Raw genomic sequence first — 17737 nt, forward strand, 5'->3', positions numbered from 1 at the left:
TCACCGTTATGTTATTTTGTTTTATTTGTAACTGTGTGAATGTCAAATGACGGGACATTTTCTCAGAATTCAGACAGTGGTATGTTTGATGGAGAAAAAATAAAATAAATCATAAACAGAAAGGTTGAAACCAGCATAAGATGAACCCAAACAATGAGTGGGAGAAAAATAAAATAAGCCAAACAAACCCAAAAGAAACAGTCAAAGTAAAAGGTCCAACAGAAGCCACTGCCGCCTCTAAGACTGAATAACCGAAAGGCAGAAGAGGATGAAAAGAGAAAAATAAAATAAAATAAAATAAAGAGATGCACGTCTGCCTCTCCTCGGCACTCCAGGTGACCTTTAAATCGGCTGGATTGGCCGAGTCACCTCCCGATTGACGTGGTAGTCTTCCACTGCTGGCTCCACCTGGTGGCTGATCCTGGAACTGCTTTATGCCCAGCAACACAATGCCACATTAATTCACTACCACACACTCCCCCACCCCCCTCCCCCAGGTGCCGTCATCTGCATCTCAAGGTCCGCCCCACAGGTTTGGCACACGACCACGCAAGACAAACCAGGACCAATAGTATTGCTCCTCCTGATATTATTCGGTTCTCTTTAATATTATTTGATATAAATTACTCTTAAAAACATGAGAAGCAAGATGCTTGTGTCTGATAAACAGGAATTAGGCCCAATGAGTTCACTGTGACCGTCTTGATCAATCTTTCTCTGTAATACCGTTTATTCTGTTCTAGCATAAGAGACGCCATTGGCCATATAAAAAAACAAAAAAAAAAAACCCCAAGATAGAAAGAAAACAAAAAAGGAGTAAAATGGGGTTTTCCCCTATTGCTTGCTCGCTTGCTCCTGTGAGTAGATGCGAAGGCAGAAGGTAACTGGTCTCGTTAGTGCAGTGGAGTCTCAACCTCTGTGGGGCGTCTAGTCTCAAAATGCTGACGGCCATAAAACGGCCACCCTGCTCACTTCCTGAAATGCTCACATCTCATTGGGCATGTCCTCGTGGTCGCAGGGGGACAGGTCTCCGTTGGTGGTCACCGCAGAGTTGTCCTGGTAACCGGGGGGCATGAAGGCTACAGCGTAGGGATAGACACCGTGGCAAGCCACTCGGTATGATTCGAGAAATTTCTCCTGCTGCGAGCCCAGACTGCCGTCCCTCAAAGCCTGGAGCGCCTCGGTGCACGTCTGATGAGAGAGATGAGAGATGTAGCATCATTCTTTTCTAGTGAAATAGCACCAAATGTACACTGTTCTGTTTATGGTTTTGGTACCTGAATGGTACTGCCTGTTAGGGGCTCGTTTAAAGAAGTAGCCAGCTCAGCAGCCATGCTCTCAGAGGACGGGTCCAGAAAGACCATCATCTTAGCAGCTGCAAACACAAAACGGGCAGATTCTAAATGCACAGCTAAAAGAATTTAGTGGCAATACTAACGAGTTTCACAACAACAAAGCAGTAAGGAGACAATCATGAGCAAAAATGATTCAAGATTATGCGAACACGCAGTAATGCGATTGAGTGCGTTTCATCACTCTATTGTTTCATTTTTATTATTTATAATCAAATCAAGTGTAAATAACACGTAATAAAAGTTTGGGGTTGGTGAGATTTGAAAGAAGCACTAATCAAGACTGCAATTATTTGATTAAAAAAATATTTTAAAATCATTTGATTTAAAATAACCGCTTTTTTTTTTATTTGGTGTAATTTGTGATGCAAAGCTGAATTTTCAGCATCATTACTTCAGTCTTCAGTGTCACATGATCCTTCAGAAATCATTCTAATATGCTGATTTGATGCTCAAGAAACATTTCTTATTATATTTGTTAAAAACTGCTGCTTTATATTTTTGTGGAACCTCTAATACTTCTTTGATTCTTTGATGAATAGAACAGCATTTATTTAAAATAGAAATCTTTTGTAACATTATAAATGTCTTTACTGTCAATTCTGATCATTTTACTGCATTCTTGCTGAATTCAATTATTAATTTCTTTCAAAAGATTACAAATAAAAACAGACCCCAAACTTTAGAACGATAGTGAATACTTAAGAAAATAGAAGTTTCCCAAAATATTGGTTTCTAAAAGTTCAGTAACATCACAAGTGGGTACCTGCAACTCTGTGTGGTATTGAGTTTGCATGTTTGCTCAGGAAGTTCTTGTTGAAAGTCTTGGGGTCACTCTCGCCAAACAGTTTTGTGATCTCCTGCTTCAGAACCGTCTGCACTGCCTCAGGCATGTCCTTACTGTCCGACACTGAAAACAAACACAAATCTTAGTGGACTTGCATGCTTTTGTTCTATGTGAGGAGAGTATGTCCGCCTTTGTGTACCTCCTTTGAAGAATCGCACCAAACACTGGTGGAGCCAGGGGTGATCGGGGTCCAATGAGTAAGCTCTCTTCACCGACTGCAGCATCAAAAGATACTTCTCTACAAACACAAACACACATCATGAGTTTTAAATCACAGAACCGGAAACATTATGAATCACTATGTTGAGGACATCAGTATGGTCACCTTTCCTGAGGTAGATCTCAAAGGCCAGCAGGTGCGTCTCTATTTTATTCTTTACCAAGTTCTTCAGAGGAGTCAGGAACTTAATCGCTTCTTCTAGAGGACTCTCAATCTACAGACGAAAACATGACAATGTGATGAAAAATCTTAATACTTTATCCTCTAAAGAACAAGTGGCTGTCAAAACACACACCTTTGCAAGTTTTTCTGGTATGAGCTCCTCTTTAGGTCCTCCAATCTCCTCCTCGTCCTCTTCCTTTTTCTTCTTTTGGTTCTTTAACTGTTTCTCTTTTTCAGCGTTCTTCTTTTCCTCTTCTAACTGGGCTTTCTTTTGGGCACGTCTCTGTTTGTTGCGCAATTTCTTCAGCTCCTTGTCTGTCAGGTTGGCTACAGAATACACAATTATTCAGAAAACAAAACCACCACACACTTTTGTAAACTTTCTCCAAAAAGCAAGGATGGGCCTCTGGAGGTTTGAATGTGTCGAGTTTGTTTAGTGTGCATGAAGGTACCGTTGTCGGCTTGCGACTCCTTGTTGTCATCAGAGAGCGGGTTATCGTGAAGGCTGAGGTAGATCTCGATGGCCGTACGCGCTGCCTTGAAGTAGAAAGGGTGCATACGCAACACATCCTCTAGTTTGAGCAAATCCACATAGGAGCGCAGCGTCATCTTCCGCATACAGTATGTATGGAAGTCAAACTGGTCATCCGTTATCTCCACAAAATGCTGTGAACAGCAAGATGAAAGTGTCAGGATATTTCGGACCATTCATCTTGAACTAGCTTTGCGTTAAACCAACAGATTTAGCATTGAGGTATTAAACTACAGATTAAAAGTCGAAGTAAACATCTGACAGTGTCTAATGCTCTAGGACTTACCCTTTCAATTTCATGGCACTTCTTCAGCGCCTCTCCGTATTTGTTCAAGGACTTGTAGGCCAGAGCACATTCTGTCTGGAACCACATGCACTGCATCTCATTCAGATTCTCTACCGCAGAGGTTCCTTCCTGCAGGAAACAACAAAGATCAGATACACTCAGATTGATATGTTTTTGGCACTAAGACAGATCATTCCTGGAAAAATAAATGTGAGAAATTAAAAAAGGTCAATATGAAAGGTCAAAAGGAAAGCAAGTCCCACCAGTTAGCTACAAGTGCTAAGTGAATTACCGGTTAAAGCATTACCAGTCAAATTTTACTGTAAAGTGGGCATTAACTTGACAAAACTAAAAAAAACTAAAAAACAAAAAACAAAAAAAAAATTGGTGTTAAAACATTGACTCAAACATTACTGAAACGTAGTCTTTCAACGTAATTGGCCTCTCTCTATTCCAATGCCAAGATTGTCTCCAACTAAATGAACTTGTCTTTTAAAGGGACTTTAAATATTAGCTGAAGGAACATACTTGGATTCAAAGTTTGGATTTTATGTTTTTGAAGTCTTTTATGCTCACAAAGGCTGCATTTAACCAATCAAATATACAGTAAAAACTGTAATCAGGGAAATATTATTACAATTTAAAATAACAGCTATCTGTTTTAACATTTTAAAATGAAAATTATTCCTGTTAAGGCAAAGTAATTAATAAAAAGAACAGCATTATTTGAAATAAAAAAACTTTTGTAACACTCTAAGAGCCTGTTTACACCTGGCCACTTCATGCGTTTTCTCAGATCGGATAGCTATCTGATTTATCAAAACGAATCCATTTACACCTGGTCACATAAATGTGTTTTTGCGAAACGGATTTAAATCCGATCTTCAATTTCCGCGCTATATGCAGATTTAATGGAGTGCACGTCACCGAAAGCAACAGATATGAGCTGCATTTTATTGATCATCAGCTAAAATTTCAAAATCAAAGACCGCAATAAGAGAGAGCGGCAACACCCCTGGTAAGATCATTGGTTTCTCTACTTTAAAGCTGAACTTGGTAACTTTTTTAACTTAATAAAACTGTCTAGAAATCATTTGGATGGTTAAACAACCTGTTCTGGTGATGTTGGTGACTTTCCCCGCTCCCCCCAACGTTCCCAGGCGGAAAACCAACCTTGCAACTTGGAGACTACCGTCCCGGCAAGATAGAAATTGGAAGTCTCGTGAGAAGCGAGAACGAGAACGAGCGCGAAACACGAATTGCTTTACGGCAATTCGACATAAACACACACACATGTATGATGTATTACCAGATTACCCACCTCGGTAGACATAGCTCCACGCGATACAGTTGGCTTGCTCCGATCAAAACAAACGCACATGAGCAGCGGTAGAGAGGGGGAGGAGGCAGCCGCAAGTGAGTTTTTTACGACCGTGTTGTGAAATATACGCCCCCCCACAGCTGTAGGGGGAGCTCGTGGGGAAAACATGCGACAACAAAAGGGAAAATCAGCGAAGAAGTGACTAGAGTTCGCTAGAGTTGCCGAGTTCTCCTTTAAATGATGATGATTGTGTATTAAGCGTCTGCTACTTACTTTCACTTTGATTTGCGATAGTTTGCACGTTGGCTTAATGAATAGATACTCAGCTGCTCATCTGCGGTGATGCGTGTTCCAGTAGCGTCGTCATATCTGGCTATAACATTAGATATAGCCTATAACACGCTCTCACACGTTTATTTTTTAGCATTTTTGGGAGGAGTACAATTTACATATGTGGTTTCAACAACCAGATGCGTTTACACTTGTCCAGTTTCATCTGGAATGCGGCCCAGACCACCTCCTGAAGTGGTTTGAGCGATCGGATTCAAATCAGTCTCGAATGCGTTTCGGAGGGCATTTACACCTGGTCTTTTCACGATCGAATATGTATCCGATCTAAGAAAACGCATGAAGTGGCCAGGTGTAAACGGCCCCTAAATGTCTTTACTGTCACTTCAGATCAGTTTAATGCATTCTTTGTGAATAAAAGTATTAATCTCTTGAACAAAATCTTACAGACTCCAAATCGAATTGTAGTGTAAAGGGCTTGACATTAATTTTTTTGCTTACCAGCAAAAAAGGTGTAAAATGGGTTTTTCTCCTATTGCTTGCTCATAATTTCACAGCAGGTATGTTAGATTGCAGTCACTTTAAAACCTGATGCAAGGATCTATCATTCTGTTACACATGCGCTTCCTTTCTCAACTGTTTAAGTTCACTTAAAACATAACTGACAGTGTTTCCGTGAAAACTCGCCAAGACCATCATTTTGACATTATTTCGTGTGTATTTGACTGTTTAAGCACAATAAGAGGTGAAAAAAAACTAAATTTAGTACTGAGAGGCAGCTTTATGTGTGTGCACTTTGGGTGAGAGCACAAATTATGCGAGAATGAGTTAAATAACTTTAAAAGACTACAATAAAAAAAAAAAATGTATATCTTTATTATATATAAAATTCAACCCACCTAAGTGGCTAGTAGGAATGACTGCTTATACACCACTGCTGAAATCCACCCGCGGGTTGGCAGTTGTTAATGTCAAGCCCTGGGTAGTGTATATGCAAAAATTGGTGTCATTTGAGCTTAACCACACTAACCCGTGTGAACTTGGAACACATCTCTTCAGCCTCCTTGATAAGGCCAGCCTTGAGCAAATACTTGGCACACTTGGAGTTGATGAAGCGGTCAGCAGTGTCCAGAGCCTGGGCCTCGTCCATCCACCGAGCAGCTTCACGGATGTTACCCGCATGCTTTCAAGAGAACAAGAGCGAGATGGAAAATAAGTCACTCTCTCAAGTTCTGTTTAATGGTTCAGGTTCTGTCTTGAGAATATTAACACTTCTCAAACGTAAAGGTGTGTCATTTCGTTAACTCCTGATGCAAAGTACCCAAGTTTGTTTCCTCGACCTGAGTGTGTTTTACCTTGTATATCTTCGCCTTGATGAGGAAGAGCTCTATGAGGGTGGGGGTGCTTTCAATGGCTGTGTTGATGTATTCCAGAGCAAGCGTCTGTTTGCTGATATGGTTGAAATGCTGGGCCAGGAAAAACTGAACCCACAGTAGAGTGGTGGGTGGCTCCGTTTTCCCGTCATCTACAAATTCAGCAACACATGTCCACAGTGAGAAATTTGGCACCATCCACAGCATTACAAGGCAAGGCAAGTTTATTTAAATAACACATTTCATACACAATGGTAATTCAAAGGGCTTTACATAGAAAAGGAAATAAAATAAATCACAACATATGCATAAGAAATAAAAATAGCATGCATAAGAAAAAAATTACCATCGTATTTAACTAAAGGCTAAAATACTATTCCTATAATACTATTACTTCAACTGCCATCCGTCATTAAAATCCGTTTGCAAGTACTCACCATTTTGGTTGAACATTTTACAGGTTCTTAAGCTTTTTTCATAGCCCACAACTAACTCCTCAATAATCGCTACCTGCAAAAGACGGAAAGAGATTTTCTAATTTGTTGAAGTGCAGAAATTTCTACACATCTCTAGGTCATATTGTCATCTCACCTTGTCTTTGTGGTGGTAGAGTGATTTGAGTGTGGTAAAGACAGGTGGGCATCCTTTGCTAAAGTTCATCCTCAGGTAGCGATCCAAACACTCTCTAAACTTCTCACCTGCGAGAAACAAATGCGGTCATATACACAGACACATTATGAGAGCATAACAGCCTTATTGATTTGACAAGACTGACCTGTGAGGAAGCTGAGAGGAAGTCTTCTTGGCACCAGGCCTTTGGGATACTTAACCCAGGCATCTTCATAGATTTTCTGCTTCTCCTCGACACTCTCTGAAAGCAGCATGACACAATAAGGGCTAATAGAAATGAAAATCAGCCAAGATTTGCTGCGTTCAGGATAATGTGTGTTTACTTGGTTTGAGTGCTTTTTCCAGCCCTTGATAATAGCTCCAGTTCTCAGGGTTTCTCTCCAGCAGTCGGCGGTAAACCTCCGTAGCTTCACCAGCCCGGTCTAACTTCAGAAGCAGCTCTCCTACACACATACCAACACACTTTGCTTTAGAGACACTGCGACAGCCCATGATAAACGAGTTCCCAGATAACACACAAAAGGATGCATCCTTATTAAAGTTCTAGCTAACAGCGGTAAATGGTGTTGTTTTGTCTAAATGAATTAAAAATACACTACCATTCAAAAGTTTGGGGTCAGGAAGGTTTTTTTTTTTTTTTAGGAAATTAAAACTGATCAAAGTGGGCAATACAGATACTTATGTTACAAAAAGATCTCCCCTATCTAAAATAAATGCTGTTCTTTGATCATACGATTCAACAAAGATTCTGTTTTCAACACCGATAATAAGAAATGTTTCTTGAGCATCAAATCGGTATATTAGAATGATTTCTGAAGGATCATGTGACACTGAAGACTGGAGTAATAAAGCTGAAAATTCAGCTTTGAATCACAGGAATAAAGAATATTTTAACATGTACTGAAATAGAAAACAGTTATTTTATATTGTAATAATATTTTACAATATTATATTAATTTGCTGTATTTTGATCAAATAAATGCATCTTCGATGAGCGTAAGAGACTTCTTACAAAAACATTAAAAAAAAAAAAATATTCGAACTGACCCCTTTTGAACAATAGTTAAATAACTAAAAAACAAAAATGTATAAGTGAATTTAGGCATCACAACATTATATTGTGCAGTATTTAAATATGAATATTCATTTTGAGATTTGCTCAAACTTTTAACAGTGTTAATAAATTCGTGTTTGCTTTAAATATGAACTAAGTGAGCATTAGATGGCAACAAAGTTAATCTACAAGTAAAAAAAGAAAAGCATGCACAGTTAAACATCCAATCAGCAGAAAAAAAAATACAAGATCCTCTAATATCAGCCAATAACTGACACATTATTGAACTGAACATCCCCTGACACATTTATAAAAACACACCTCGTATCTCCTCTACAGCCAGTTTGTCACAGATCTGTTTTTCATAGTTGGTCAGGTGATCAAGGGCTTCTTTGATAAGCCCGGCCTCCCTCAACAGCTGATTCTGATACAGCAAAAGCTCACTGTACTCGTAATCCACTTTCTCTGGAGACGTCTGAAATACAATCATCCACAATCTTCAGTGGCATTCAAAAACAAACACTAGGTGGTATCCCCTACCCAAGCTTTTCACAAAAATAAACAGTGCAGATAACACAACAGTCAGGAAGTGATGAAAAAATACCTGCTGTGTTTTGCGGAACTCTTCCACTATCTTAGCCGCCATCTCATAATCTTCCAGAAGGTGGTACGCAATGGCATATCCGATCCAGGAGGCTCTTTGAGCTGGACGCAACTGCAGTAACTGGTACCTGGTCTCCTGTCAGAGAGAAATGAGAGAAGTGACAATTCTTATAATGTGCATATTTCAAATTTAATATAAATACAAATATGAATTATGATACAAAACATAATATCAACCGTAACAATTTGAGTGAAAGGATGACTTTGGAAAAAAATATAAATCAACAGTATTTTAACTGGCTTTTTCCATGGAACATTGTAATTTCCTGACATACTTATACAAGCACTTCCATTCAAAATAACTTACCCGGTAACCTTCGAGGTCTCTCATTTGGATCTGCAGCAGTGAGAGATCTCTGAGGATCTGCAGATTGTCTTTGTCCCATTTAAGAGCATTCCTGTAGCACTTGATGGCCTCGTCATACTTCTTATCCGAGCGCTGAAGCAAACCGTACACGTGCCAACCTAAAGAAGAGTTAAGGACAGGAAAGTGCACTGCGCCCATAGCTGAATGATCAAATTCTGATAACTCGATTTTTCTGCTAGAAATTGTGATTGCTATTTAAAATGACCTTAAAAAACAAAAAAAGCTCCAGGTTTGCAGTGGTTTTATGTAGGGTTGCACAATTTAGCCCAAAATGTTGTGATTATATCATAATGACTTAGTAATAAATAATTGTTATTACTACTATTTCAATTTTTATTGCTAAATAAAATATATACTAAATAAAAATGTTAAACAACAAGAAATAATTACATGTAAAAAATATTTAATAAAAATAATAATAATAAAAAACTGTCACGCTTAACTCATTTAATTAACTTATGTTGTGAGATAATCAGTGCCGTACAGTTACAAAGTACCTCAAACTGGGTTTCATTCACTAGTAGTTACGTACAATGTTCATACAAATCAAAAATTACTAATACTTCTTTTGACAATGCTTTTTATGAATCTACTGACAATGGGAAAAGTGTTAAGGATACAGACATGACTCTTCAGATCGTTACGTAAACCTCGTCGCACTAGATCATACGCCTCCTCCTTTCGGCCCAAGCAGTTCAGAGTCAGTCCTTTCATTGCGAGGGTCTCTGAGGGATGGGGGGAAAAAGAGATGATCATATGATCATCTCATACACTCTGAGAAAATGAATTAATTAATGTCAGAGAACGGTCTTACCTCCGTGTTCGGCAAACTTCGGGTTGAACAGGATCTGTTTGCAAAACTTGAGGCCATTTCTGTACTGCTTGTGTTCGTAGCATCTCTGCAAGACATCAAACGGGAAAAGCACGCTCACTAAAAACACTTTCACGGTGTATAAGGCAAAATGAAAGTACGGTAGGTGTGTGGTTAGAGATGTACAGCTTCTGAACACTTCAAACCAGAAACATCAAACCAGAACCTCACCGAAAGTAGGTGTGAGACGCATAATAACCAATGCACGCTATTTGAGTCTATGATACAAATGTGAATCACCTTGGCACTCTGTGACGACACAAGAGAACACAAAGGTTAAAAGATTTCATAAACTATTGCAAAGACATGCGCTGGATAATCAAGAAAAAAATCTGAGAAGGCGGCTGCACCTTCTGTAACAATGTCCCTCTTACAGATCTGCTGTATATTTGATCTAACTCTTATTAAAGTACTTCACAATGCAGAGTTTCTACACATTTTCCATTTCAAAATTCCATACTTTTCCAGACCTCCAAACTATTTTTCAGACCATATTTAACACAAATGGATCATACAGCATTACTTTTGGTGAATATTAGTCATCTGTAAATATTTAATTTTCACAGTTTTTCTTTGGTTTTCTCGAAATAACATTCGCTTACCTGATGAGAAGAAACCTAACACAGTTTATAACCTGCATATATTCACCTCTGACACAATTTGATATTGTAGGTCTGATGTTGCATGATCACTGATTTAGGTGATCAGTAGTCACTAAACTTTTACCATGAAAACACTGTAGGACTGCGTATTGACAAATTTCACGATTCGATTTTGATTCACAAGTTTGCGATTCAATTCAATTACGATTTCAATTCAATTTCATTCAATAACGATTAATTAGGGTATCTATCATGTACAGTACATGGAAAATTCTCAAGGATTATTCTCAACTAATGCTGCAAACTATACAGGGAACCCTAGTTGGTACATTACTAAAACATTTAAAGGTTAAAATCAACTGATTTGTATAGGCTACTTACATTTAAATTATAGCCTACATAAGGAAGTTTTTACACTAATAACGTTATAAGGTTTTAATGGCATAATTATGCTTCTACTTGTTTTAAAAAAAATATAAAACAGTTAATTAGCGGCTCTGATAAAACGACTTAATAAAAGATAAAAGATTTATTCAAAGGTACATTAAATATTGAAGAACACGTTAAGTAAAAATACAATGTAAATGCAATATAGTGCATAATATTTAGCGAAATGCTCTTCTAGCGTTCGTTTTTTCCAAGCTGACTAGCAGGTTTATGGTCATTGAATGGCTTTTCTGAGGTAAATGTAACATTACAAACTGTTTTATTGATGTCTTCCTGCTGTTGAAACACTGACTGAGCAATTACATGACATGATACGGATTTCGGTAAGTTGTACTGTATCTTTCAACATTCCTTCTGGTGTTTGTTCATGTTTATTTGGTGCTGTAACAAGTAGTCAAGCGGAAGAGATGATCGTGCGCTGCGGCTTTGCTTGAACTGAGGCGCTACACAAACCATCACACAACATTAAAGTGCACCAAAACAGTATTTATTGTTTGAATTTTGTAATAAAATGTACAATGCAATAAAACAATGCACAAAGCTTACTTTGATTTATTGGATGGGAGGCGTACTAGAATGTTTTTTTATTTGTAGACTAAAAGATTGATTCTTGGGATTTAAGAATTAATAATGGTTCATAAAAATGAGAATCCATTAAAATCGAGAAATTTATACTTTTAACTCACCTCTCTATCTGCTTGTATGATACGTTTATTTTTATTTTTAATTCCTATTTTTGTACTTTAGAAAACTGAACGGGGCAATAGTCTGGAAAAACAATTATTTTTCCATACTTATCCAGATATGGAAATTACTCAAATCAAATTCCATACTTTTCCAAACAGCATATTAGGAACCCTGACAATGCTACTAAAACGCCTGTTGCAGGCTCAGAAGAAAAAAGGCTATGATGGTGAGACGTTGATTACAAACAGATTCCAATCTACTTTGGTCACCACAACAGTTTTGACATCCCATGAAAGCTGTCTGCCAAATATCGACATAACAGTAACGTGAAGGAATGCCCTTCTAACATAAGCATGTTTAATGAACTGCTGTGTGCATTATCATGACTAAAAGTAATGTGCGAGTTGAAAAAAATTAAATCAAAATAAAGACTTCTAGCAATTCAAGCTTCCTCCATGTGCCAGAAGAGAAACATGTTAGAAAACTCAAATGAACCAACGTCAGATGACTTAAAATGTCTAACTTTGCATTCTGGAACAGGACAGGACAGGATAGTCTAATAATCAGTAATAACAACTACTTGGGGCTGTTTCATGATGACTGGTCATTAATACACATTACTAACAGCAAAGACTGGACAAGCAGCAGCTGAGTCACTTTGACCTAAAACAACATCTAAAAAAAAAAGAAAAAGAATTTCATAAGAACAATAGTGCATCATTTGGATTGGATGTGTGAGACTATTTCCAATAGTTCTCTATCAGAGTAGTCATATGACCAGCTTTGTCTCAAACCCCAACTAGACCATTGTCTAATTAGACCTAACTATGTAGGTAGACAGCTTAATAGGTTTTGAGACATAGCCAACCGGTCAAGCTAGTCTCCTAAAATACATTTGCTTTTGGTTTCTGTATGAACTATATTAAAAACCTATGAAATCACAATTAAGGTTCTATAGCTTTTAGCCAAAGAGTGTCAGCTTCTTTGAGGCCATCTTATATGCTAGTGTACTCTTATAATTATTCACAAATAATAAATGCCAAATTTATAAAGGCAAATTATAACTAATTAAATTAAACTTAACGGTGGGGAGCTAGCTTTGAAAGAATGAGATCCCACTCTTCAGAGCATCTCCAAAGCCACTCCTCCTTCAAAACACATGAACGCACCAAAACAGAACAGCACCAAAACACTTGCACGCGCAGCAGATTCTGCAAAGCGTCATGAGACAAGAGACAGCGTTAAATTACCTCATGTCTCAAAGCACATTACGTTACCATAATAATAAACTTAACTTACAGAACACTTGCACCACCTGACTGCTGCACTTTCATTTCGGCGTTGACAGTGCTGACATAGAAACACATAAATCCGAGTCTAAGGATATGAACAGCTCCGGGTAGACACATCACAGGTTGCCATCTTATAATTATGGTAACGACATGGCGTGAACGCAGCAGAAGCTGGTTCAGGAGGAATTATAAAAGAAAACTGCTGTTTGTTAACCGTGTATCCAGTGACGCGCTGATAACGTGCGAGGTGGTGCTTGGAAGTATGGAAATAGATACGTTGACAGGCAGGTAAGACGTCATATCAATGTATTCGGACCGAATGAAATGATTGGTCGAAAAAAAAATTGGTCCCGAGACTTCCTCAGAAGATATATGTACATGTTTTTTTATTAACACCACTTCTATTAATGTTTGCTATCATGATGTGAATAGAGTTTCAACCATTATAACAGAAATGTTTATAAAACAAATTGCCTACCCTACCTTTAACGGGGTTAATCATTATATATTGCAGGCACTTAATATAAAAAAAAAATGACTGACTCATCTTGCATTAAATACACAGAATTTGTGTTAACCAAAATCTATCTAGAATGATAACGTCCCACTCCCTGATATCACCACCACACATGATTAGTTTGTCCAGTTAGCATCTGACAGCAGTTTTTGAGGAGTTGCGTTCAGGTACTAATAAAAGTGTCAATACACAATAATAAAGATGGATTTAAAGTATTTTTTACCCAAGTATTCCCAATTAAACTTGCGTAACAATTCTGTACACACTAACGTAACTACTGCAATATTGCCTTCGTGCTTTAATGCACTGCTGTTATTTGGCGGTTGGTGTTGCTTTAAATGGATTAACTTTCATGCTGTTAACTTGTACGGTGACTAATCGGGTCAACTCCGTGTTTTGACATGATTTAAAGCACGAAACTCTCAAACACCACACGATGTTATTTGGTACAGATTTATAACGCGACTTTATAGCACTGTTTAATGGTTATCCCGGCCACATCTATCAAATCACTGATCTTTGCGCTTAACGTGCTAAGGTAGTTAGCAGCTCGGTGTCAGGCAAGTTCATCTGCTCTCAAAGTGCGTGAACGTGCATGAGCTAATAGTCATGTTACGAGTATTAAAGCAACGCCAATGCTCTCTCTTAGCTTGCAAAATACTCTTAGGAGGTTTCTCGTGAGGTCAGCAGAGAGAGATCCTGGCTAAAATAGGAAGGCGACTGGCACACGCTTCCTTTCTATTATTAACGATCCAGCGTTCGTTTGCAGATATATTTCCCCCAACTTACCAATATTCTCTTAAAGAGAGCGTTCTCCTTCGGCGGCAGAGTTATTGAAGGCATGCTTCTAGCTTTTAAGTGTTGAACACCGTGACTTTGCTCTAATCATGAATCGGAATCCGCGATCTTCTGGCTGGATTGTCTGCTGTATCGTAAAAGCCCCCCTAACTTCGCTGTCTGGGGCTCCTCGACTTCACGTGGTGACAGCAGGCCCCCCTTCAGAACCAAAATGGCGACGCTGCTTCTCCCCGGGTCAAACGGTGAACTGCGCATGCGTCGAGTGTGCAGCATTTCCGAGGCGGGGATGAAATAGTCTTTTTATATATATTTTTTTTATTTTAATATATTATACAATTAAGATATGTAATTATATGAAATAAATACACAAAGTGTAAGAAAATGACAGTTTGCCTTTTTGACGTTATTTTAATTATAATTATTATAATCAATGTTTCTGAGACAGGACATATTTACGATATTGATTATTCCTGAGATTTTGTTGAACAAAAAAAAAATAGATTGTCTATTCTTTGTGTATACCCAATAATTTTTTGGGTGAATATGGAACATTTTATTAGAAAGAAAACAGAAATGCTATCCAATATAAACAATTTTGATATGTATTATTCTAATAAAAAACATCAATAATTAATTTTATTTAAAAATGTAAAAAAAAATATATATATATATATTAAAGTTATTAAAGGGTTTTTTTTATTGTTTTGGGAAAATTTCACATACACAAAAATAAATTGTCAGGGTCAAAGCCAAATGTCAGTTACAGAGAGGACTTTATATTTTTCATGAAATAAAGTTTTTAATCAATGAATGGTTGTTGTGTTCACTCTGGCACATTTGTGTATACATTTGTATATTTTTGTATACTGCTGTATACTTTGTTCCAAGCACAAAACACAGTATGAGGTGAATCATGAGTCTTTCATTGGCGATCGATTACTCTACGTGCCACTAGGTCATCCAGTCCTGGCTGCAGGAAGGAAAGACAATCGAGCAAAGATCGAATTTTGTCTGGTAGAGAAACACCGTCAAAATGCTTCTCGGCCGGTTATTGTTGAGGACTTCAGCTGTCAATAAGAGTGAGTACGGCAATGCGAATTATATCTGGCGTACATTATAGTCCCAGTACATTTCCTTGGTAAATTTGTTCACTCGCCTTATCTTAGCAAAGTATTATGGCCTGACCTTTCTTAGCTTAGCCAGACTAGCAACACAGCAGCCAATGCATTAGTTACAACTCATGTATGATATATATATATATATATATATATATATATATATATATATATCTCATTTATAATGTCCATATATATATGCAGTCTAGTATGTCTTAATGATATGGGCTTTTTCAGGTGTTGGTGAATTACAAGCAAAGGACAAAGATTTGTTTTCACAAATTTTGTTTTTGTCTTCTTGTTAATAAATCCATTCATATACAAACTATCAACTTAGATATAACAGATACTAAAACTGTCTAAAAAAATCAGACTGCATTAAATATAGATTGTTTTTATGATCGCTTTTCTCTCTTTTTCAGTGGTTAGCAGAAATGCTTATACAGCATCCAAACCTGATCCCTCCAAGCCAAACATGCTGAGAGTAGGACTGGCATTTGGTAGTACAGCTGTCTTGTGGGCACTGGTAACTCCATTTAAATGATCTCTCATACATGCACACAAACTTACACCTGTTTTTAAGTTTCCTAAACACCCTCTCTGTTCCCCACCAGCTGTTCAAGCAACACAGCACTGATGTGCATGAGTACAAAACAAGGAATGGGTTAGAGTAATTCACAAGGCTATGTAAGTAAAACCATTACCATTTCCTTATTCGGTGTGACTGTGAGATTGGAAATCTTGTGAAATCAAAGCGGTAGTTTATATATATTGAGGACTAAATAACATATACTAAATATATATATATATATATATATATATATATATATATATATATATATATATATATATAAACTAAATAACATACCTGCTAATTGATTTGTATTTACATGAGATGATGCCATGCTAATGAAGTAATAGACATCGTTTTTTTTTTTCCTTTTTAGGGCATTGATTGCTCTGTGCTTCATGGATCTTCTGTTTTTCCTGTTTCGATGTTCCACTGCTATTGAATGATGTACAATATTGTTAAATAAAGTTGTGTATATATAACTTGCCTCTAGTCACTCCTGGCTCCAGCGAACATGAGTTGTAGAGATATAAATATTATATTAAATATATATGGCTTCCCTTTGTTCCCTTCAATTCAATGTAATGGTGTGGTTTATAAGCAAAAAAATATATAACAATAAAAAACAATACAAATATTAAGATATATCTCAAGATGCACACCATTAATGTTTTCTTTTTCTAGGGCACATTTATAAAAGGTACTTAAATGTCCTAATTGAACTAAGGTCTAATCCTGTCTTAATCTAAGCCCTGCCTATGAAACCAGGCTTAAGTGTCCGAATTAGGTAAATGCAATTGTCAGTTGTTTACAAAGCATGGGACTTTTGAAGACAACATTCAGTGTCATCAAACCAGTGTGATATCCCAAAATTCAATTTTTAAGATTGTATGGAGTCAATTAGATTAATGTGGTCTAAGATGAAGCAAGATGTCAGACACAAAACAGCAAGTATGTTAGGTGTAATGGTAAATATTTTTTGCCAAGATCTCATAGTTTACTAATTAATAGGCCACAGAGCTTTGGACAGTGTCTTGTTATTATTACTCAGTAGTCAAGTCACCTTCATTTATATAGATAGCGCATTTAACAACATAGATTGTTTCAAAGTGATTGTTTCCTAATGATATCTCGTAAGGGAAGCATGTACAGGGTGAACAGCAACGGTCCTAGTACTAAGCCTTGTGGTACACCATACTGAACTTTTGATCGATAAGACGTCTCTTCATTTACTGCTACAAACTGATAATGGTCAGATAAGTATGATTTAAACCATGCTAAAGCAATTCCACTAATGCCAACATCATTTTCGAGTCTATTTAAAAAAAAATTGTGTTCAATAGTTTCAAATGCAGCACTAAGATCGAGTAACAGAGTACAGCTTTTCAACACAGCTAAGTACATTGTGTACTTAGACATACTATTAAACAGAATACTATAATAAACATTCTAAAGGAGCTAACTGATAGTACATTCTGGGAACAGTTTTTGGTTATAAAACCTTGAAAAAAAAAACAACATTAGACAATGTATTGATTCTTAGGTTGTCACTTAAATCTCCATGTGAATGTTCTTGGAAGATAAGAATTGGGATGAAAATAAACAAAAAACATATAGCCTACAAACTTAAAGGGATAGTTCACCCAAAAATGAATATTACCCCATGATTTACTCACCCTCAAGCCGTCCTAGGTGTATATAACATTCTTCTTTCAGATGAATACAATCAGAGTTATATTAAA

The 17737-nt window shown here is 37.2% G+C and overlaps 2 protein-coding genes across 4 annotated transcripts; one reads left to right on the forward strand and one right to left on the reverse strand.

Annotated features, from left to right (window-relative positions):
• On the reverse strand, positions 1 to 14580 carry naa15a (N-alpha-acetyltransferase 15, NatA auxiliary subunit a). Of its 3 annotated transcripts, none has more exons than XM_081382023.1 (21): positions 14301 to 14580; positions 9910 to 9994; positions 9716 to 9820; positions 9036 to 9193; positions 8670 to 8804; positions 8387 to 8540; positions 7335 to 7454; positions 7157 to 7252; positions 6973 to 7079; positions 6819 to 6891; positions 6364 to 6533; positions 6039 to 6191; positions 3400 to 3528; positions 3034 to 3247; positions 2715 to 2908; positions 2525 to 2633; positions 2339 to 2437; positions 2119 to 2262; positions 1278 to 1375; positions 989 to 1191; positions 1 to 427 (listed from the first exon to the last, which is right to left on the reverse strand). In XM_081382023.1, the coding sequence occupies exons 1-21, from the start codon at positions 14352 to 14354 to the stop codon at positions 343 to 345; spliced, it is 2685 nt and encodes an 894-aa protein (XP_081238149.1). In that variant the 5' UTR covers positions 14355 to 14580; the 3' UTR covers positions 1 to 342. The 3 variants fall into 3 exon arrangements, with proteins under 3 accessions (XP_081238149.1, XP_081238148.1, XP_081238150.1); XM_081382022.1 differs by having other exon boundaries at positions 1 to 430; XM_081382024.1 differs by having other exon boundaries at positions 1 to 430; positions 973 to 1191.
• A 687-nt stretch (positions 14581 to 15267) lies between these two features.
• ndufc1 (NADH:ubiquinone oxidoreductase subunit C1) lies at positions 15268 to 16477 on the forward strand. The gene is made up of 4 exons (XM_081381995.1): positions 15268 to 15388; positions 15847 to 15950; positions 16039 to 16111; positions 16372 to 16477. Exons 1-3 carry the CDS (start codon positions 15343 to 15345, stop codon positions 16096 to 16098), a joined length of 210 nt encoding a protein of 69 aa, XP_081238121.1. The 5' UTR covers positions 15268 to 15342; the 3' UTR covers positions 16099 to 16111; positions 16372 to 16477.
• Positions 16478 to 17737: the final 1260 nt, after the last annotated feature.

Source organism: Scardinius erythrophthalmus, assembly GCF_964197995.2.
Source record: "Scardinius erythrophthalmus genome assembly, chromosome: 13".
Classification (NCBI taxonomy): domain Eukaryota; kingdom Metazoa; phylum Chordata; class Actinopteri; order Cypriniformes; family Leuciscidae; genus Scardinius; species Scardinius erythrophthalmus.